Genomic DNA, 24,412 nt, shown 5'->3' on the forward strand with positions numbered 1-24,412 from the left:
TTATGACATTTTTTAACATTTATAGAAAAACACTTTGTATTGCTTTAGATAATGCTTCTAATAATACAAAGGCGATTGGTCTTTTAAAAGAGAGAATTAAACCCTCCGCTAAAAATATTTTTCATGTGAGATGTAGTTGTCACATTTTAAATTTAATTGTTAAAGATGGTCTTGACTATTTTGACGATTCTATTCAAAAAGTTAGAAATGCGGTTGCGTTTTTTTTTTTGTAATGCTAATAGGGGAAGAATTAGAGATTTTAAGAATGCTTGTGTGGAAAATAACCTTAGACCTAGGAAAATTCAAGTAGAAATTGAGACTAGGTGGAACTACACTTACATTATGCTACAACAAGCATATGAGTATAGGATTCCCATACAACAAATTCACAACAAATATAATACTGATAGTGATGATTGGTTAAATTTTTCGCATTGGGAAGATGTTAAAGAATGTGTTGAGCTCTTAGAAATTTTTTATAATGCAACTCTTGCTTTTTCTAGATAATTCTATCCCACGGTAACCGGAATTTTAGCCTACTTAGCGGAAATAGCTAGAGTTTTACAAGAGTATAAACATAAACCCGGTTATCAAGTGTCTATTTTTGAAATGATAATCAAATTTAAGAAGTATTTTTTTCCCATCCCAACTTTATTTATATTGGGTTCTCTTTTAAATCCTTGTTTAAAAATGTCTTATACTAAAAATTTGGTTGGTCAAATTTATACATTTTTAGAAATTGAAGCGGGAGTTCGCCCATCACAGTGAGGCCGAACTCGCTATTGATGATGAGTTTAGAAATTTTTTTACTCATTATTGTAGTTTGGAAGAACGTGCTACACCCGTTGCTCCACGCCCTACTACTTCTCGAGTAGCAAAAGGGCTTGTCGGGTTTAAAAGTTTTACATTCACGCCTAACTTCTTCTTCTAGTGCAAACTTTGATGAATATAACTTTTATTTGATGCGTACCAAATGTGGATATCAAGGAACTGGATGACTTGGACGTCTTAGCATGGTGGAAGAAGTACAAAGCAAGCTATCCGATACTCTCAAGAATGGCTCGAGATATCCTTACGGTTCAAGTATCAACCGTGGCTTCGGAGAGCGCATTTAGCCAAGGAAGACAACAAATTGGAGACCATAGACATTCATTATCCGACTTTAGCTTGCAAGTACTAGTGTGCATTCGCGATTGGATTAGATCGGAGCGACGCAACCAAAACTTAGAAGCGGTAGAAGGCGAAGAGGAAGAGATTGAAGATTTGATAGCTAGTGGATCGGACCAAATGGAAGACTTTGAAGATATTTCCATGACCGAAGGAAATTAACGAAATGGTTCAAAATTGGTGATTTTATTATTCGACTATTTCTATACTACTCATGTATTATTTGTAAGTTAAAAAAAATTACAACTTGCAAATAAATGTTATCCAAGAATGAATAAAATATATGGCTCATTGAGCTTTCTTCTATTTACTTGTGTTCATATTTTTACTTTTATAAAGTTAGGAATATACCTAAAATATACTAAGAATATACTTAAATTAAAAACTAGAAAGTTATATACTTGAAAAATAACTAAAATATACTAAGAATATATATATATATATATATATATATATATATATATATATATATATATAAGTTATAAGTATATATAGTACATAACTTAAACACACACACACACACACACACACACACACACATATATATATATATATATATATATATATATATATATTATACATATATATAAGTTATATATAACTTAAACATATTTATATATATTAAGTTATATAACCTAAGTATACCGATACATCTATTGATATATATATATATATAAGTATATTCTTACTATATTTTAGGTATATATATATATATATATATATACGTATATACGAATTTATAAACTTAGAAAACAATTAAGCTATAAATAACATAAGTTATAAGTATATATAGTATACTTAAAGTATGTATGTATATATATATATATATATATATTTATAACTAATATATATATATATATATATATATATATAGCTATATAACCTACGTATATTGATATATATACGTATATTCTTACTATATTTTAGGTATATGTAGTATATAGTGTTAACTTAAGCATATAACTTAATATATATATGTATACACGTATATTCTGTATTCTTTGATTCTTTAAAATTGTTAGTCAGTAAATATTTAAACTTTACTTATAAACTTGTATAACATATGTATTTATACCTACAATATACTAATAAATACTATAATATATATATATATATAATACAAAAAATAAAAAAACAAAAAGGTTTTGAACGTTTTTAGGGGTGATGGAAGGTTTGAGGTTTCAAACTTAGGCGATAACCCGGCTTCCGATTCACTGTCGATTCAGTCCGGTTCCGGTTAAACTGGTTAACAGGCTTACCTTCAACCGGCCCCGCACCTAGTAAGCTACAAATAGTTACGTAATATTTTTGGACCCTTTAGTATTCAAGGCCAAAGGCAAATCGCTTTAGTATTCTTACCCTTCAACCGGCCCCGCACCTAATAAGCTACAAATAGTAAAATAATCATATTATATATAATGCATATTCAATTGTGCCCACCCATAATCAATCATATCTAGACTCGTTGATTCACATGTATATTTTTGGACCCTTTAGTATTCAAGGCCAAAGGCAAATCGCTTTAGTATTCTTACCCTTCAACCAGCCCCGCACCTAGTAAGCTACAAATAGTAAAATAATCATATTATATATAATGCATATTCAATTGTGCCCACCCATAATCAATCATATCTAGACTCGTTGATTCACATGTATATAATATAATACTTATAATAATAAAGCATCTATAGGTTTTGTTACTCCGTGTTTGGTTCTGTTTGTGTATCTGAGAGACACAGAGAGATGGGGGAAAATGGAAAAGGAAAAGAAGAAACTATGCATCTTCCATTATTTGAATCAAAGGCAGCTAAAGGAAAAAATATTTACAAGTTATTTGCTTCAACAGTGTTTGTGGGTATTTGCTTAATATGGTTATATAGATTTATGAATATACCAAGAAAAGGTGAATCTGGAAGATTAGCATGGATAAGCATGTTCTTAGCTGAGCTTTGCTTTGGTTTATATTGGATTATCACTCAGTCTGCTCGTTGGGATGTTATATATCGGTATCCCTTCAAGAACAGACTCTCCCACAGGTTAGACACAATGTTTCAATAATATTACATTTTAAATTCGTAGTTTTGCAAGTATAATGAATTTAACGGTAAAAATATTATAGTTTAAATTCATTAACTTTAAATTCTGAACCGTTTTCTTCGGACTTGGGTATGCTTGGTCTGTGATTGGCCTTTGACTTTTTAACTTCCCAAGCTGCTATTCCTTGAATGACAAGATGTCGAACTTGTGTCGAACTTGTCCATTTTGTAACTTTTTGCAATGTTTGAAAGCTTTTTCTAGTTCTTCTTTTGCTCAAAATACTATCTTTTTTACGAATCAGATGCAAATTCATGATTTGAAAATTATGAGTTCTTCAGAGAATATTTTGTTTGAAATTTATGATGATGGAGTTGGAAAATAAGTTTGAAGCACTTTTCAAATTTGGAATCCAACTCCAAGTTGGATTTGAAATTTTTTTAACCAAACACTTTTTGAAATAAAGTGCAAACTATTCCCCAAAAAAAACAAATGAACAATTCTCATGGCCAAACGGCTCGCTTGATCATTTGCTGATTCGAACTTTATTTCTGTACTTATCTAGTAAATTTTCTAACACATACATGAAGTTCGAGTAAAAAATTATTGAGTTCGGTTAAATCCATAAGTTCTTAACTACATCCACTCGTGGTTCACTTGTTTAAGTTGTTTGCAGATATGAGGACAAGTTGCCAAGCGTGGACATATTTGTTTGTACAGCAGATCCAATAATGGAACCTCCAACACTGGTGATTAATACAGTATTATCAGTTATGTCATATAATTACCCTCCTGAAAAATTGAGTGTTTACCTTTCTGATGATGGGGGTTCAGAATATACATTTTATGGTCTCCTTGAGGCCTCTCAATTCTCTAAATATTGGATACCTTTCTGCAAGAGATTCAATGTGGAGCCTAGGTGCCCTGCTGCCTATTTTGAAGAAGATGCATGCGAGAACAGTACAGATAAATCTTTTGTTCAAGAATGGTTCAACACCAAGGTGAGAACTTGCCTTTTTTTTTTTTAAATTGAAAAGTACTGCTTTCGCTATTTCAATTTTTTTTCCTTACCTTCTTTTTCACTCTGCAGTCTAAAATATTACGTTTTTCGTAATGTGGTAACTCTTTACTTTCAACATCTCAATTGGTTGAGCATGGACTTTTATCATGGAGGTCTCAAGTTCGAAACCGCTTACCTACGAAACTAGGAGATTTTGCCTCCTGAAGCTCGTCGCACATGGCTTGCCTAGTGCGGGTTATTTCTCCTGTGTGGTTAGCGGACTATTGCACAGGAGAGGGGTTTACCATATGCGCACCCAAAGGATAGTGTTATATTAGGTTCCCTGAACATAATATATACAAAAAAAAAAAAAGAAAAAAAAAAAGAGGACCATTTAAGACTACAAGATTACAAGACATTTTGGTACATTATATATATCTTTAGTTTAAGATCACAAGATTTAATTTTTATTTTATTTTCTTCAATTTCGTGTCAAGTTAAATTAAGTCAAGCAAATTGAAAAAGGATGGAGTATTAGAGATGGCAAATAGACGACCTGCTAAAGTTTGCTGAGAGCAAAATGGGTTGGATCAAGATGGGTCAACTGATATAAATATTGGCCACTAACCACTTTTTGGCTATGTCTTTAAAAAATAATCAATATTATGGAGTTTTAAATTCACAGATTGTACTACATGACATTTTCTACGGATGAAATTCCATGAAATGTCCTGGACTATGGAATTTGAAACGCCATGACAGTGGCTATTTTTTAATTGAGAGACCGCAAAGTGGTTATTTGTGAATTTTCCCTCTAAGAACGGGACATAATTCAATTTGTCCACCATATGAGCTAACCTCTCATCTTCCTTTATTTTGTTTTTTGAAAAAAAAAAAGAAGTAAAAGTTATTGTATTTTTCTTAATTATTAGTTTAAGTTCTATCAAACTTACATAATTTTCAATCTGCAAACTTGATTTTCTATGTTTGGATTAATTTGGGTTGCATTTTAATTGTTGAGTTATCATTTTAACTTAGTAATTTGATGGGTCATTTCGAGTTCAACCCATGAGTTCAAGTTAACAAACGAGTCATAATTTAGCGCTTCTAAATGGATGTGTTGTAAACTTTCTTCAGAAATTATACGAAGATATGAAAACTAGGATTGAAATCGCCATAGAAAGTGGTAACATCCCAAGCGAAATTAAGGCTCAGCACAAAGGGTTCTCAGAATGGAACTCTAAAGTTACAAAGCAAGATCTGTTTACCCCGAAATTGGATAATCAATTGAATTTGTAAGTGGATATAGGATATGTGCTTTGTTCTTGACGTATGTTAGATAAAGGAAATAGAGATTGGAAGGCTCTCCAATGAAGCAGCCAAAGATGTAAACGTTTGTGGGCAATGTATTATATGATTAGCAATAATTCTTGAGAGAAAACGGCCTTGGCCGAATAAAAGAAAGGGTGAGTAAGTATATGAGATCCTTTTCTTACAAATGTTCTTCTTACAAATGTTCTTGAATGTAAAGGAGCCAACCCCTACAAAGGAGGGGGGTGTCCCATATTTATAGTCTTTTGCCTCCATGGGCTTCGTACAATGTGAATTAATAAAATAATAATAACAAGGACAGCTCTGAACGGATTTGGTGGGATTAGACTGACGGCGCCGCCTGACACACGCATGGTTGGTGGTTGACCACGACAGGACGCTACTGACGCGCGGCTCACGTGCGCGGCTACACCGGACCAACGACCATTCGGACCAGCGGCTATACCGGACCAACGGCTATTCCGGACCAACGACCATTCGGACCAGCGGCTATACCGGACCAACGATAAAGGTGGTGGACCAAATGGTGTCCTTGCTCAGCTCCGGTCCAGGCGCTCCTCCGGTTCAGCTCCGGTATAAGCGCTCCTCCGGTTCAGCTCGAATGTCATCAGGCACGTTCCCATCTTCCTTGCCTCGGCCCTCACTTCATTGGTTTACGTTATGTCCGGTTTTCCCCGTATACAGATAGCCCCTCACTTCTCGTCATGCCGATCCATCGGGATAACGGGAAGTGAATAACCTTAGAAACCGGTGACTCGGCCAGCTCGTTCTTATCTTTAAATTTTGGCGGGAATGACCACGTAACGCCTCAGCCAACCGCCTTTTGCACGTTCTGCCACGCCGCCTCCCATTAATGATGGGGACACGCGGCGCTATGCGATTGGTCACCCTCGGTAACCGTTCCTCTTCCTCGCCTATATAAGGCCCATCACCTATTCATTTACCACTTTCACATTTTTGTTTCTCCTCAGCCTCCTCTCTTCTCTACATCCCTTCACATTCTCAAAGATTGCTATCTGCTGCATCTGACCTGCAGTTTGACTCATTAACTCAAAGTAAATGCAAAAGAGTTGATTTCGCCAATTGTTTCGGTTTGATTGCTGCTGTTTCGTCATCCCCGAATCACCAGTTCCTTCACTTCTCGTTTCACTTTTTAAACCCTTCTCCTTTCATACTTTCGAAATGTCCGAGTCCACTTCCCACGAAGTTCCACCGACGTCACCCCCGGGATCCGGTCCTGCATCCCCGGCTAAAATCGAGCTCGCAGTCTCGGATATTATTCCGGCCAAATTCAATTTTAACAAAGATCTCGAGGTCGACAAGCCGTCCTCGGTCTCGGACAGGGGATTCGATGTGAGGCGATACCCCTCATCGATTACCGAGGAGAGACTCGACGTAGTCCGGGCCGACTGCGGATGGGATACCCGCCCGGTAAGGGTTTTTGCACCGGGCCCGGATGAATTTGTCACCGATCACCGAGAAGGGTTCTTGTTCGTATACACTTACCCTTTTACCCTCAAAACCGATCCTCCGATTGATCCGGTCATCCTTGACATGTGCCGGACCTATGGCGTGACTTTAGCGCAGATCGGTCCGATCGTTTGGAGGGTCGTTGCGTGTCTCCGGCTTTTAGCCAACAACGCCGAGAAGGGATTTACGCTGGGCCACTTGATACGCCTGTACTCCCCGAGGGTCTTTCGGGGCGGTGTGATAAAACTCGTCAAGCGAAGCCGGAACCCGTTCTTCTCGAAGATGGACGAGGACCGGGATAGGGGCTGGCTAGAGAGGTACGTCCGAGTGAAAACCGAGGACATCATCCCTGCCGACTTCAGGCCCTTTCCGGAGGAATGGAACAATAAGCGTAAGCTCGAATTTCTGGGCAATCTTTCTTGTGCATTTAGTCGTTTTCTATTCATTCTTTGGTTTTGTCGACTCATTGCCTTCTCTTTTCCTTACTCGGCCCAACGGATACGTACCTCCCGTCATCCGCGATGCGAGCGAATGGGTTCGCGCTCCTCCGCCGGCACCCCTATGAGAATCGGACATGGGCCCACCTGTCTCGTGGCCGGTGGGTGGCGCAAAACCACGGTAATACGTTTATTCCCTTACGTGTTTGTTGGGCTCCCTACTGCCCGTGGCCCTTTGAATTCACTATCTCCGTTATTGCCTTTGCCTTTCAGGTTTGCCCAAGGGTTCGGTGGCCTCGAGGCCAGAACCGGGAAACGCTCGTCCCGCACCGTCATCCGGGTTCGACACGGCGGGTTCTTCCCGTGTCCTTGACGATGCCGCCAAAAGAAAGAGGACTTCCGAGAGGGCGCCGACAACAAAAAGGAAGAAAGCACGGAGTGTTGCCCGGTCATCGAGGGAGGTGGCCGAGCCCGACATCGTCATTCGGAGGGTCGGCCCGGTCCCTTCTGTGGCCCCAATTCCGGAGGAGGCGGCCTCCGTTCAGCCCCTTCCTTCTATCAGCGAAGGCCCGTTGGTTTCTGCTCTCCACTCAGGTGCGGAAGAAATACTTTCACCGGTCCCCGCCGGTCGATTGACTTTGTCGACATTTCAGGTGAAACTTCTTCGGAGGATACTCCCCTGCAAAGGAAAAGACCCGGGGAAGCGGTTGCTGCCGAGGCCGGTGAAAGGGCAGCTGGAGAACCGGAGATCGAGGACCCCTTAGGTGTTCGTCCATCTTCGAGGTACGAGCCTGTCGTGACTACGGAGCCCCTGGCCTTTGCCGAAAACATTGAGGCCGCTCCAAGTTCCTCCACCCCAGCTCATCGGGTGGATGATTTCGATGACATGTTCTCGGGAACTCCCCCCGCTTCCTGCGAAGCAGCGGGCTTTGGTCATCTCCCTATCCCTCGGGTCACTAGGCCGGCCAACCGAGCATCCGAATCTGGCGCTAGGGACAGTTTGGTGAACGTTTTCCCAGCCCGAGCGTGGAACCTCGGAGGACCCGATCAGCAGTGGTCACTGTCCCCGAGGACTTTAGCTTCTTATCACGCCCAGTGGGTGTTGCGAGCTATTTGCGTCCCCTTGTCTCGGATTCGGACAAACGCAAAATGACCGGGGTCACTTGGCAGTGCCTTATGAACGAGGGTATGCACGCAGGAAACCGGGTAAGATTCTTAACCACCCTTGTACATTCTATTCTTAGAATGCCATCCTTTCTTCGCCTAAGACCTTTGGTTTGTCTTATCTGCAGAGTGTGGTCTTTGGTCAACGAGGCCTTCATCCGTGCCCAACATGAGATAGACGACCTCCGGGGCCAACTTGATGCCCAGGGCCGGGAGACGGAGAAATATCAACACCTTCTTCAGCAGAAGGAGGGAGAGTTGAGCCGGGTGGCCGTGCTAGCCAATCTTCGCCCCGAGCTTGATGCGGTTAAGGGGGAGAACCGTCGTTTGGCGAGCGAGCTGGCCGCCATGACCGATTACAACCGGAGTCTCGAGGCAGACAAGATCGCCGCCCAGCGGGATAAAACCCAATTCTCTACCCGGTTGGACGAACTCGAGGCCACGGTTTCCCAACTTCGGGGAGAGCCGGACTCGGTGAAGGGCGATGCTACGGGCTTGTCCGAGAGGAGCCGGCGACTCGAGTCCGAGGCTGCGCACGTTCAATGAGCGCGATAGAATTTTGGAGGAAAGAGCCGAGGAGCGGGCCGGATATGTGAGGGTATTAGAACCGAACTCGAGGGGGCGAATAAAGCCAATGACGACGCCTTAAGGCCCAGTTGGGTGAGGCCAACCATGTCAAAGATGACCTCGAAAGAAACCGGGCTCACTCAGAGGCCAAACTGGCCAAGGGCAAGCCGATCTGGAGGAAGCATGGAGAAGCGTGGAGGCGGCCGAGGCTCATACCGCTATTGTTGCCGAGTATGAGAAGTGGAAATCTCGGCGCCTCACCCTCGAGCAAGTTGAGCACGGCCTCGAGAACCTTCCCGGCCACGATGCGGAAGCCAAAGGAATGGAGGATAAGGCCAACCACGCTCTCGGGTCCGAGTCAGATGACTCCGAGCGGACCGAGTCCGAACATTCATCCTCCTCTAGCCATGCCGGATAGTGTAGAGCCATTCGTGGCATCTATCTTTTTATTTTTCATTTTCATAGAACTTTTATTTTTTCTTTTTCTCAATGTAAAGAACATCAGTTGTTTATAAATGAAAAGTGTATCTTTCCAGCTTCTTCGTTTGAATGTTTGTCATTATCCTTTCCGCGATTGTTGGTCCGTTTTCACGGTAAGGTGGCTCGTGGTCACCGATTCATCATGCTTGTTCGGTTTTTTACCCGACTCTTCGAGAGTTCGGTTGTCTCCGAATGTCGAGGGTCATTTTACCAGGGTCGACATTTTACCTCGGCTTTGTTTTAGGGCCGGTGTCTTTTCAGCCTTGGCTAATAAAGTGGCAGCCCCCGTTTGGGGGTCTTATCGAGTCTTTGGTCGGTTGCCTTTGCTATTATGTAGAGTACAATTTAACAGGAAGTTGCTAACGTTGACAGCTTTCGACAACTTTATTTTTGTAACACGTTTGTACATATGAGAGTTTTGACTCTTTCTTCTTTTGCCGTAGCAAGTAAAAATGGGACTCGATTCATTATGATCGTTTGGTCCTTACATTGGAGGCTATGGCCGGTGGCCGGGCCTTATTTTGCCGTAGCAAATTTTGGATGGGACACGATTCGTTATGATCGTTTGGTCCTTACATTGGAGGCTATGGCCGGTGGCCGGGCCTTATTTTGCCGTAGCAAATTTTGAATCTTCCCGTCCACTCTGATCGGTATCGTCTTCGGTGCGGGCATGGCACTCCCCCAGCACTGATCCGAGCTTTAAGGCCGGGTGAGTGCTTGTTGTACCCTTTGTACCCTTCATACTCGTTCAGTAACACGTTGTACTTGTTGCCTCGTTAAAAACCTTGTCGGAAAACCCTCTTTGGGACAAAACCGTACTAAGGAAAAGAGTGCAACACGTGTTTTCAGGCCTAGATTCTATTTTCCATCCGTTTTCGACTTCCTGCAAAAATGAGAAAGGTTAATGAGAGAATACGGCCCATACCTTAGCAGTAGTATTTCTTTAGATGAGTCACGTTCCAGTTGTTGCGTAGTCGTTGCCCGTCCATTGATTCTAACTGGTACGATCCTTTGCCCGTTATACCGGTCACCTTGTACGGGCCTTCCCAATTCGGACCCAGCTTCCCCTCGTTGGGGTTTTTGGTGTGCAAGGTGACCTTTCGAAGCACTAGGTCCCCCACTTGGAAATGCCGGAAGCGGGATCTCCGGTTGTAGTATCTTTCCATTCTTTGCTTTTGGGCCGCTATGCGAATGGACGCGCATTCGCGTAGTTCGTCCGCGAGGTCGAGTTTCACGGCCATGGCTTCCTCGTTCGACTCCCCGGTGGAGTACCTGAAACGGAGAGTCGGTTCACCGACTTCTACGGGGATAAGAGCTTCGGCCCCGTATACCAACGAGAATGGAGTTTCTCCGGTGCTCGACTTGGACGTGGTCCTGTAAGCCCACAGCACCTCCGGTAATACGTCTTTCCAACGGTGCTTCGACGCTTCAAGCCTCTTCCTTAGACTTTGGATTATTGTTTTATTCGTGGATTCCGCCTGTCCGTTCGCGCATGGGTGATACGGGGTTGATACAATTTTCTTGATCTTCAATCCTTCGAGGAAACTGTGACCTTCGCCCACAAACTGAGGGCCGTTATCACAAGTTATCTCGGCGGGGATGCCGAAACGGCAGATGATGTGATCCCATATGAAGTCGATCACTTCCTTCTCTCTTATTTTTTCGAAGGCCTGTGCTTCAACCCATTTAGAAAAATAGTCAGTCATAAACAGAATGAAACGAACCTTACCTGGCGCTTGGGGTAGCGGGCCCACGATGTCCATTCCCCACTTCATGAAAGGCCAGGGTGAGACCACCGAGTGCAGCGAACTCCCGGGCTGGTGAATCATCGGGCGTGTTTCTGGCACCCATCGCATTTTCGGACGAAATTCTTAGAGTCATCATCCATCCTATTCCAATAATAACCGGCCCTGATGATTTTGCGGACCAGCGCTTCGGCACCGGAGTGGTTGCCACAGGTTCCTTCGTGGACCTCTCTTAATACATACTCCGTTTCGCCGGGGCCCAAACATTTAGCCAGCGGGCCGAGAAAAGATCGTCGATACAACAGACCATCCACCAAGCAAAATCGAGCTGCCTTCGTCCTTAACGACCGCGATTCTTTTGGGTCGTTCGGGAGCTTGCCGTCACGCAAGTAGTCGATGTACCTGTTGCGCCAATCCCACGTTAGTCCCATTGTGTTTATCTCGGCATGTCCGTTTTCTATGGCCGTGTTTGACGGGTGCACTGTTTGTGGTGCGGAGTTGATCCTCCCCGTCGACCGAGGACCCTAAATTTGCCGGGCGTCGGCCCATTTTGTTTGTTCCCTCGGTATGTCTTTGCGGTCCACTCTCTAAATCGGTGAAGTATCACTTGGACTTTCTCGAGGTACCCTGCATCCGTTCATCCTTGACCTCGAAAACACCGTTGACTGGTTTGCGACCAAGAGCGAGTCGCGTCGAGCTTCGATGCATTCGGCCCCATACTCGAGCCGGCTCCAAACTCCGCAATCATAGCCTCGTACTCGGCTTCGTTGTTAGTCAATTTAGCAGTTCTAATTGAGTCGAATGATATCCCCGGCCGGACTTTTGAGGACGATTCCCGGCCGGAACCTTTAAGGTTCGAGGCCCGTCCGTATGTAGAGTCCAAATGCCCGTGGTATTTCCGAGGTCGACGGGAGTTCCTTCTCGACCTCGGGGACCAAAGCGGGGCAAAGTCGGCTATGAAGTCGGCCAAGACTTGGGATTTGATGGCCGTTCGGGGTTTATACTCGATGTCGTAGCCGCTAATTTCTACTGACCCATTTTGTTAACCTACGGACAGCTCGGTTTATGCATGATATTTTTCAAAGGGTAAGTGGTCACAACACGTATAGGGTGGCATTGAAAATAAGGTTTGAGTTTTGGAGGCGCTTACCAATGCTAACGCCAATTTTTCCAAATGAGGATACGGGTTCGCATCCCCCAAGGTTCTACTCACATAATAGACGAGGGAATTGCGTGCACGATTCCTCTCGGACCAAAACGCCACTTACCGCTACTCTGGGAGACAGCTAGGTAGAGGAAAAGCGGCTCGTCGGCCTTCGGTGTGTGCGACGACGGGGGGCTGGTCAAATACCTTTTCGGCTCTCGTAGAGCCTCTTGACACTCCGGTGTCCCCAAACGAAGTCGTTCTTCTTTACGAGCAAAGAGAAGAAACGGTGGCATTTGTCGGAGGACCTCGATATGAATCGACTCGGTGCCGCTATTCTCCCGGTGAGCCTTTGTACCCCTTTTTATGCGTTCACGACCTCGATGTCCTCGATGGCTTTGATTTTGTCGGGTTGATTTCGATCCCGGTTCGATACCATGAAGCCCAAAAATTTGCCGGATCTCACCCCGAAGGCGCACTTCTCGGGTTAAGCTTCATGTTGTATCTGCGGAGCACATCGAAGGTTTCCTGCAAATGCTTTAAATGGTCCTCTGTTTCCAGGGACTTAACAACCATGTCGTCAATATAAACTTCCATCGTTTTTCCTATATGCTCTTGGAACATTTCGTTAACTAGGCGTTGGTAAGTTGCACCGGCATTTTTTAATCCGAAAGGCATGACGTTATAACAGTAAGTCCCGTATCGGGTTATGAAGGATGTTTTCTCTCGATCCTCCGGGTGCATCCGGATTTGGTTATACCCGGAGTAAGCGTCGAGAAAACTTAACATTTCATGTCCGGCCGTAGCGTCGATCATTCTATCGATGTGCGGCAACGGGAATGAATCCTTCGGGCACGCCTTGTTTAAATCTTTATAATCGACACACATCCGAAATTTATTACCTTTTTTGGGTACCACCACCACATTAGCGAGCCAATCGGATATTTCACCTCCGGATGGAACCAACATTTAAAAGCTTTGTTACCTCGTCTTTGATGAAGGCATGCTTTGACTCCGACATGGGCCTTTTTTGCTTCACCGGGGAAAACTTACCATCAAGCTAAGCTTGTGTGAAGCTACTTCCGGTGATATACTGTCATATCTATATGCGACCGTACAAAGCAATCGGCGTTAGCTCGAAGAAATTCAATTAATTTGTGCCTGAGCTCCAGGGTAAGCCCCGTGCCCAGGTATACCTTTCTGTCTGGTAGGAACTCGAACAGAATGATCTGCTCCAGCTCTTCTATGGTCGACTTGGTTGCGTCCGAGTCATCTGGCGTGACAAAAGATCGGGGCATCCCGAAGTCATCCTCTCCGTACTCCGGATCCGCTCCGATATTCTTTGATTGCTATTGGGGGGCTATCTCCCCGGTTGCACCCTTTTTCCCCTGAGCCGGTTCCTCAGGCCGGGGTGCTGATTCTTCTACAGCGAACATCTCCTTTGCTGCGGGTTGCTCACCGCGGACGGTTTTCACTCCCTCTAAGGTGGGGAATTTCAGCATTTGATGCAATGTTGAAGGCACCGCCCTCATGCTATGTATCCAAGGTACGCCAATAACGCATTGTACTTCATGTCCCCTTCGATCACGTAGAACGGGGTTTGTTGAATGGTGGCCTCGATGCTCGCGGGCAGTGAGATCTCCCTTTTGTGGTTTCGCTCGCCATGTTGAACCGTCGAGTCCCGGGTTGCCGGCACTATTCGATCGAGCAGTCCTAACTGTTCGACCACCCTCCATCGAATTATGTTGGCTGAGCTACCTGGATCAATTAAGATACGTTTAACCATAGTTTTAAAGATAAGTACAGAAATTACCAATGCGTCATTGTGTGGTTGAATGACGCCCTCTGCGTCCGCGTCGTCGAAGGAGATGGAAGCTCCGGATAAATGATCTCGGGTACGCTTTTCCCGAACAATGGAAATCTTAGTCCGTTTCATTACCGGACACCTAGGGACGTCAATCCCCCGACTATCATATTGATCACATCCGGTGTTCGACCGGTTCGATCCTTCGATGAACTTCTCTCTCCTTGTAATGACTTTTGGCTCGTTCGCTCAATAAATCTTGGAGGTGGCCGTTTTTCAACGGGCTACCTCTTCTCTCAACGGCGGCAATCCTCGGTTTGTGACCGTGGGTTCCGTGATATTCACAAACCATGCTCGGGTCCCGTTGCCCTGGATCTATCCTTAGTGGCTTTGGCCACCGAACATCCGAAACACGACCGACGGCCGAGACAAGATCCGAGGTACTGACGTTGAAGTTGTACTCCGAAATCCTTGGAGGACCTTTATTGTTGGCTGAACTCCCGGTATCGCTCCTGAACGAGGGCCCCCGACTGTTTAGCGGGCGCGTGTCCATTCTGCTACCTCGACCGGAGAGGTGGCTCGGGCCTTCCCTTGATTTTTCCGTTTTGAAATTTGATCGCTCGGTGCGAGTATGGCCGAAACCTTTCTTTAGTCGATTCGGATTTTGCTTCGTAACCCTTCCTTGGTTTCTCGAAGCACGTTCATCTTTGACTTTACCGGAGAGAGTTGTTTGGTCATCCTCTACCCGAATCTTCGACTCATATCGATTGTGGACATCGGCCCATGTTACGGCCTCGTATTCTAGCAAGTTTTCCTTTAATTTGGCCGAGCAACCGAGCTTAGCATATTGAGCCCCTTCGTGGCTTTGTGCGGCCCGTTAACTTCTTCGGCACCGGGGGTAATTCCATCCGTTCCCTGCGGAACCGGGAGACAAACTCCCTTAGTAACTCGTCGTCCCTCTGTGTGTCCGGAAGATGTCGGCCGCACGGACTGCACCTTGATGGCACCGGCATGCGCCTTTACGAAGGCGTCAGCCAGCATTTCGAACGAAGTGATCGAGTGCTCGGGTAGATGGTCATACCACGTCAACGCTCCCTTTGATAGAGTTTCCCCAAACTTTTCGGCGATGCGACTCAATTTCGTTTTCTTCCATATCATTGCCCTTTATGGCGCGGGCATATGAGGTCACGTGCTCGTGTGGGTCGGTGGTGCCGTCGTATTTCTGGATGTCGGGCATTCTGAACCTCTTTGGGATCAGCTTCGGGGCTGCGCTTGGTGGAAAAGGCCTTTGGATGTACCTTTTTGAATTCGGCCCCTTCAGCAAAGGCGGGGCCCCCGGTATCTGGTCCACCCGAGAGTTATATGTTTCAACCTTCTTCTCGGTCGAATCCACCCGTTTTGCCAAAGTCTCGAGCATCTTTAGGACCTCGGTGGAGGAACCGGCCCCAGAATCATGCTGTCTCGACCACCGTGTTTGTTCCTTCCGCTTTGCACTTTTGTATCCTTGGCCTTTTCGGCCCGGCCTTCCCGTGCCCACTTTGCAACCGGCAATCGCCATTCCTTGCTCGGCATTCTTCGCTCTTTGTTCTGCAACATTTCAAAAATCGAGACGCAAATTAATGCCGTCATTTGGTGCCTCGGCTCCTTCCCGGCTTTGGGTCCGAGATAATGTAAGCGAGTTATGAGTTCTTAGAGGATCGGTGGCCGGTAGGGGCGGCATTCTCTTGATCCACGGTGTTTTGCCGATTGAGCCCCTCCCTCGAGTCGACGGGGTTTGGGTCGGCGAGGATTCGGCGACCCGTTGTTCGACGCCTCATTTTTGGGCGCCACAATTTCGGTGTTGTTAATGTGACCGGACTGCCCGACGTCAGCCATAGATTTGTTTTTGACGAGGCGAACGAAGGGTTACGGTTTAGATGAGTTTGATAAGAATCAAGACTAAGAACTATTATCCTAGCCCCACGGTGGGCGCCAAACTGTTTACCCCGAAATTGGATAATCAATTGAATTTGTAAGTGGATATAGGATATGTGCTTTGTTCTTGACGTATGTTAGATAAAGGAAATAGAGATTGGAAGGCTCTCCAATGAAGCAGCCAAAGATGTAAACGTTTGTGGGCAATGTATTATATGATTAGCAATAATTCTTGAGAGAAAACGGCCTTGGCCGAATAAAAGAAAGGGTGAGTAAGTATATGAGATCCTTTTCTTACAAATGTTCTTCTTACAAATGTTCTTGAATGTAAAGGAGCCAACCCCCCAAAGGGGGGTGTCCCATATTTATAGTGCTGCCTCTCCGTGGGCTTCGTACAATGTGAATTAATAAAATAATAATAACAAGGACAGCTCTGAACGGATTTGGTGGGATTAGACTGACGGCGCCGCCTGACACACGCATGGTTGGTGGTTGACCACGACAGGACGCTACTGACGCGCGGCTCACGTGCAACGGCTACACCGGACCAACGACCATTCGGACCAGCGGCTATACCGGACCAACGGCTATACCGGACCAACGACCATTCGGACCAGCGGCTATACCGGACCAACGATAAAGGTGGTGGACCAAATGGTGTCCTTGCTCAGCTCCGGTCCAGGCGCTCCTCTGGTTCAGCTCCGGTATAAGCGCTCCTCCGGTTCAGCTCGAATGTCATCAGGCACGTTCCCATCTCCCTTGCCTCGGCCCTCACTTCATTGGTTTACGTTATGTCTGGTTTTCCCCGTATGCAAGATCACCAGTCAATTGTTGTGTAATTACTAGTATATTATTTTGTTACTCTAGCAGTTTTTAAGGTCGAAAAAGAACCAAAAAAAAGAAAAAGAAAAAAGAGGGATTTAATTTGTGTCTTTTCAGATACTAATAGATGGAAGGGACCATAACATGGTCGACGTGGATGGAAATCGACTACCAACACTTCTCTACATGTCACGAGAGAAAAAACCAAACTGTCCACATAACTTCAAGGCTGGATCAATGAACTCATTGGTAAATAAAGCAATGAAAATTTATGTTATCATCAGTAATTTATTACTGTCGCGATATTTGATAAGATTTAAGTTGTATGCACTGACAGTGCAATATTTTATTTTATTTTTACGTGTACAGATACGAGTTTTGTCACAAATGAGCAATGCACCCATCATCCTTAACTTGGATTGTGACATGTACTCGAACGATCCAGATGCAATACAAGAAGCGTTGTGCTTCTTCATGGACGAAAATCAAGGGCACGAGATAGCCTACGTTCAGTATCCTCAACGTTATAATAACGCAACCAAGAATGATATTTACGGAAATGTGGCTCGAGTTACTCATGAGGTAAGTCGTAAAGATGACATTTTAATTTCACGACAACCAATTCTCAACTCTTAGGGGTCATTTGGTTTGAAGACATGTAACGTTGGGATTAGGTATACAAGAACTAGTTATGTTGGATTAGTTAATTTGGTATTATTTTTTGTTGACTGTTTGATCTGTTGTCTTAAAAATAACATGCATCGCATATATAATTTCTAAGATGAAATTGTTTGTTTACTAAAATACCCTCCATCCTATTTAGTAGAAAAAGAGTTTGAGGGAGGGGTATTTTTATCATTTTTATTGTTTTATCTAGGGATAACTAATCCTAGAACTATTATTTTCCCATTTGATAGGGATATCCGAGGACTATTTATGCTTGTCCCGCATACCAAATGACCCTTATTGTTGTATCGAAATGAAGTCCTATTATTAGCATTCTTATAAGACATTTCGATGATTTAAGAAACTTTGAATTTCCACATGTAGATTGAACTTGTGGAATAGGAGGTTATGGAGGCTTCTGTATTGTGGCACTGGATGTTTTCACAGAAGGGAAAGTCTTTGTGGCAGAAAATTCTCTGAGGATCAAACTGTCGAATGGAATAACAAGGAAGAAAAATCCACCTATAAAACTGTGGAAGAAATACAGGAAGCATCAAAAGTTGTTGCCAACTGTAGCTATGAAGAGGGAACTCAATGGGGAAAACAGGTAATCCGTGTTTCTCGATTTATGTCATACGCTTCTCTCATTAGTCTATCAAAAAAAGAATAATACATTTTCGTATTTAAAAGTAATTTAACTTTAAAAAAATTATTTTACTCTGTGCGTTTGGTATGAAGGAAAATGTTTTTCTAGAAAATATTTTCTTTGAAAATAAGCAGATTAATTTTTCTACTGTTTGGTAAGTAAATAAAAAGATGTTACCCCAAAAGCATTTATTTGTAACATAGGAAAGCACTATAGGGTGGGGAGTGGGGGTTCGAGCCCTTCGGGGGTAGCGGGTGTGGGATGGTCAACGGAGTAGGGGTTGGGGGCGTTGGGTGGGTGGGAAAGGAGACTGTGAACTTGAAATGTCACTAATGGAAGTTGTTTTTCTGCTTCCATTGGGAGGTTATTTTCCTCATCTTTAAGAACTTGTTTTCCCAAACATTTTTTTGACCAACCAAACAAGGGAAATTGGAAAACATTTTTTAGAAAATGTTTTCTTCCACACCAAACACACACCTTATGAAATGATTTGTAGCCACACAATATCTAAGGTTTAAAATATCTATAATTTGTTTAACTACAAGTTTCAAAAAGTCTTTCTTAAATTTCGTTTCAGTCAAAATACATCACATCAAATGAGAGAGAGGACTGAGGAGTACTAATTTCTTTATCCACACATGCATAAGCATTTGCAAGAACAGATATACACGGATACCTCTGCTTTCATTTCGCTAGTTTGGTTTCACTAGGACTTAAAAGCAACTTTCCAATCGAATCTTTAGGCTATTGTTATTGCTTCAACCCCCTTGGTGAAGTAGTCGTCAGAGTGATAACAAAATGATGACCATGATCGAAGGGAAAGGCGGAGGTACAAAAGAGGGTGTAAATTCCTTTTCCTTGATAAAATGCTTTGAGTTCGAGCTCCGAGAATAGAGTCCTCTTTAGTAGGGAAACGCTACTTTCCCTCAATGAGCTTTCAACCACACGAATCTAAATTAGTTGAATTAGTGGGTTCTGAAAACCAGATGCTGAAGCCAAAAAACAAACACACACATAAGCACATTCTAACAAAAGATGATAACATATGTTTGATTTCTGAAATTCTTTTCCTTTTCAGATGGGGTTGTTGTATGGGTGTCCTGTGGAAGATATAATCACAGGATTAACAATCCAATGCAGAGGATGGAAATCGGTATCGTAATCCAAGTAAACATGCATTTTTGGGTGTAGCTCCAACAATCTTAGATGTTGCTCTTGTTCAACATAAAAGATGGTCAGAAGGCTTGTTCCAGATTTTCGTATCCAAATATTGCCCCTTCATATATGGCCACGGCAAAATCAAATTGGGTGCCCAAATGGGATACTGCATTTACCTTCTCTGGGCCCCTATATCTGTTGCCACACTGATTTATCTGTTGGTCCCTTCTCTTTGTCTGCTTCATGGCATCTCCCTATTTCCAGAGGTAATCAATTTTTATGTTATTTAACTTCTTTGGCATTTCAACCATTAGCACAATGTTTTTATTATTGAATTATGTGATCGTCTCTGCAAAAAGCTTATACTATAAGAGATAACACAATTTTATTAGGGCTTTCTTCTTACTTTTGGCCCATTAGTCGACATTAATTACGGGCGCTAGCAAAAATATACAAACCTATACACTGATTATGTATATTATATGTATATTCGTGTATACAATATGTATATTTATACTTAATATACAAAACATATACATTTGCCCGCTATTATTTTTTAGGGAGGCCCAAAAGGATAACTATCCCATTTTATTACTTCGTATTTTAGTCTTCAAAACGCCTCTCTCTTTACATAAAAGGGTCCGACGTTTTTCATGGGTAATCACTATATACCACGTTGAATCGTGTGACAATCTTATCTAAAAGTGTAAATTATTATGTAGAACATATTTTACTTAATTATGTCTTCACCACTTCTTATGTCGCAGGTGTCAAGCCTATGGTTCTTGCCTTTTGCATATGTTTTCATTGCCAAGTTCGTGTATTCCTTGGCTGAAGCCATGATTTGCGGTGACACACCTAAGTCATGGTGGAACTTGCAAAGAATGTGGATGATTCGAAGGACAACTTCATACTTCTTCGCGCTCATAGATGCAAGAACTAAGCAATTAGGCATCTCTCGAGACAAAGATTCGCGCTCACAACAAAGGTCGTAGACGACGATGTCCCCAGAGGAGATACGACCAAGAGATTATGGAGTTCGGCAATTCATCTGCCATGTTCACAATCACAGCCACACTTGCATTGGTTAATCTAATTAGTTTCATTTGGGGAATCGAGAAACTTGTTGTGGATGCAGCATTAGAAGGAGTACTGGAAAATGTTGTGTCGCATGTCATTCTATGTGGATTAATAGTTCTAGTGAATGTCCCAGTTTATGAGGCACTCTTTTTTCGCAGAGACGAGGGAAGCTTGCCATCCTCTGTTCTGTTTCGGTCTGTCGTCCTAGTATCAATAGCATGTCTGTTACCTATTTTTTAGATTTTAATAGGACATGGGTTGAACAATATGTAATCAAATAGTTTTCTTTTACCACGAAAGTTGTGATGATGCGGTGAGTATCCTTCCATTCTTAACTAGAAGTTTCAGATTCAAGCCTTAGAGTCGCCTTTGGTAGGAGCGCTTCACTCTCAAAGTGGAACTTCCCTGTGCGAATTCGAATTAGTTAGGCCACATAGCTAGTATCAAACGCCGGATGAGAATATTTTTTTTTCTTTTACAGTGGTGGCACTTGCACACCTTGATTATATTACCGAGTACCTCTTATCTCCAACTATTACAGATACCAGATAACTCGAACAGTATCACGTTGAAGTCCATTCTTACAGCGCATTATCAAGCTCATGCAAGAGAAGTAGTTATCAAAAGAAGAAAATATCTAAGCTATATACAACTATACGTGCCTACTAATTTCGTTTGTTACTAACATTGAACTACAAATATATCCCCTAATTTAAATTAGATACACTTTAGTACCCCGACACATCATCACTTGTCTCATTACTCCCATCAAGCTGGAGGGTGCAAACACATTGAGCATTTCCAATGTTGGATCCCAACACACACGCAAGTATACGTGATCGACGAGTAATAAAGTGATAAGTAGAGTACCACTCACCTAAGGGATAAGTCGTGATCTCCGAATATAGGGATGTATGGTTATCCACCGATCCGGGTATGCGACGTGTGTCGGGAATGAGATCGATACTTGAGTGACCAAGAACTCATTTGTATACCGTTCGACTTTCCAAAAGCAATCTCTGGACCCTTCTACTTGTATTGATATGGTCCCTTGTCCCCATGTCTGTCCATCTAAAGGCTCATTGCATTTTGATCAATACAACATTAAATAATGACTATTTTTCAATTTCATTTCAAACATCTAATGCCTATTCCAAAGTGGCTAGCCCACCCAATTCTCACTTGTGAAATTCGCAACCCGCTAGGATCGAATGGGTCGGGTCAAACCGTTATGGATATAAAAGGGAGAAATTGGCAATAGCCAATTTTTTATCGTTAATTAAGTTTTAGCTGACATTTCAAAATTATTTAGTGTTTAGTCACTTTTTAATGCAGAATTTTTTTTAACAAAAATACCCCTAGTTAAAATCGTGGAAAACCACCGGAAATTTTTTTGCACCTAGATTGTATAAATTTGAATTTTATGAATCAACATATTTTCAAATGGCAACATACTGTGTTAGAGTTGTTTCGTGTTTTAACCAACAATATTTTGTTTAGATGTTATTTTCACCTTAAAAGATGTTTATTTCTCAATTACATTTCAAATTGTTACTGAATATTGACGAGCTGTCCGAAATTGATCATACGAACTAATTTTTACGTTATAAAAATGTAACACAAAATTAATGACATTAGTAGGTACCAAAATTCGTGCGGAAGTATTTTTTTCCTGACCAAAGTTAAGAATGATTTTCCAAATTATCCCTTTAGTTATGTTTAAGATACTTCTCCGTTCACTTTTATTTGTCCACTATAATAAAAATATATTACAGCCAGACCTCTCTATCAGCATCTGCATATAACAACACGTCTCTATCCTTAATTTAAGTTTTTTCTGAACTGATTTTTTATGTTATATTTTATTTCTCTATAATAGCAACAACCAACTTTCTTACGGTACACCTTTGTAAAATTACCATAATATAACAATTATCTTCTTTTTTTGGTAATATAATAATTAACCATCTTTATAAAAATAGAAAATCTCTAATTACCAATAATAAGTGTAGAGAATTTGACCAAATATAGTATGATTCTTTTTCCTCTATTTTGGCTTCTTACTTTTTTCTACCTTCTTGCTTGCTAGCCTTCTATTATCTATGTCCGAAACTAGGTCTAAACTTGGAATGGATGGCGGAGCGTAGGTGGCAACGGTTATATGGATACGGTGCTTTATCCGTATACGCTTCTCCAAAATCTCGCAAGAGCGTAGAGTGGGAGCAACTCTAGCGGCCCTTAACTACATATGTATCGGATCATATATGTATTATCTATTCCAAGAAATAATACAAAAGAAGGAGGTTTTTTAATGCGAGATCGAAGCGGTAGCTTCGTCTCCTCTCTCTCGCGCTTGCTTGCGCGAGGCTTAGAGCCCTTTTCGCTAAATCCAAAAGCTTCCAAAAAGATCTAATCCAACAACAATGAGCACTCAACTACTAGTAAAAAGGGTTTAATTTGATACTTTAATAAACTATATTTATAAATATTACATATGAATACACATTTCTAATATAAAATTATCATTGTCTTCTATTTTTATTAACAAATTATTTTTAAAAAAGTAAAACAATGTAAGAAGGAGTACGAATTCTATTATTTAGAAGCAGTTTAACAAATCGTTGATTCCTTTTAATATGTTTTAAACATGCTACAATTATAATTTTCTTTCATCAATGAAAGAATTTAATTTTCAGAAGATTTAAAATGTGTCTCTTTGAGCTTAAATCTTTATACATTCACTTATGAATTGATTAAAATTATACTAATTTTTTTAATGTTTAGTTAGTGAAGTATGCATATCTTTGAGATTTAAGATTTAAATACTTCTTTCTTTATAGTATTAAAAAAATAAAAAACTTAAATTCTATGCATCTTTTTGCCTATAACAGTCTAACTATTATTTGATTATCAAATGATGTTATAGGTGTATAACGCGTCATTCTACTATGCTAAAAAAAATCGGATCAAACGACACTATTATGAGAGGTTGACTCGACTATTATTTTACTTGTCATTTTCGATATATCAAGATAAATTTTTTATTTTCATGTTTTATCCTTAGAATTAATTAATTCCTCATTATTTTCATACCCTAACATTAAACATCAATTAATATGAGTATTGTGATAAAATATATATTATTATATCTTTTTAAAGAATAGGCAAGTCCAAACAGGACAAGGACTAAAAAAAGTTCCCAACTTCCAACTCCAGGACGGGTTGTGTTGGCAACATAAACCAAAACATATGACGAGGTCCCTCAGATAAAAGTAGATTTGTGTTAACCAAAAAAAAAGTAGATTTGTTCTTTTACTTTATTATTATTGGCGCACGTCTCTTTTCTTGATGTGTTGTGTACCTTAACTTGGTCAAATACTTTCATCACTTTTAACTCTTCCCATTCGCTGTTTAAAATCCCACTTCCTTCAAGAAAATGGTAAGCCTTAGATTTTTTTTTTCTGTTAATGTTTCTTGGATTTGGAAAATTAAATTGAGAATATTATTGCAGATGAGAAACCGGTTATCTGAAGTTTGGATCTTGGTTACAATATTGGTGGTGGCATGTAGGATCAATGGGGCATTTGGGATTAGATTTGTAATTGAAAAAGAAGAATGTTTTTCACATAAGGTTGAAATGGGAGAAACAGTTCATTATTCATTGTTGTTATCAAGTCTGAAGGTGATTGGCATTATAGTGAAGAGGGTGTTGATCTTGTGGTATGTAAATTACTAAATCTCTCTGTTTTAATGTTTCTTTTTTTACCCAAAAAGTTTTGGAT

The 24,412-nt window shown here is 41.8% G+C and overlaps 1 protein-coding gene across 1 annotated transcript; it reads left to right on the forward strand.

The window, feature by feature from the left end:
* Positions 1 to 2,865: 2,865 nt before the first annotated feature.
* Positions 2,866 to 20,965, forward strand: LOC132041623 (cellulose synthase-like protein E6). Its single transcript, XM_059432320.1, has 8 exons — positions 2,866 to 3,203; positions 3,878 to 4,202; positions 5,339 to 5,454; positions 17,070 to 17,089; positions 17,193 to 17,329; positions 17,450 to 18,353; positions 19,471 to 19,816; positions 20,318 to 20,965. Exons 1-6 carry the CDS (start codon positions 2,911 to 2,913, stop codon positions 17,714 to 17,716), a joined length of 1,158 nt encoding a protein of 385 aa, XP_059288303.1. The 5' UTR covers positions 2,866 to 2,910; the 3' UTR covers positions 17,717 to 18,353; positions 19,471 to 19,816; positions 20,318 to 20,965.
* Positions 20,966 to 24,412: the final 3,447 nt, after the last annotated feature.

This window comes from Lycium ferocissimum, unplaced genomic scaffold, assembly GCF_029784015.1.
Source record: "Lycium ferocissimum isolate CSIRO_LF1 unplaced genomic scaffold, AGI_CSIRO_Lferr_CH_V1 ctg10996, whole genome shotgun sequence".
NCBI classification, from domain to species: Eukaryota; Viridiplantae; Streptophyta; class Magnoliopsida; order Solanales; family Solanaceae; genus Lycium; species Lycium ferocissimum.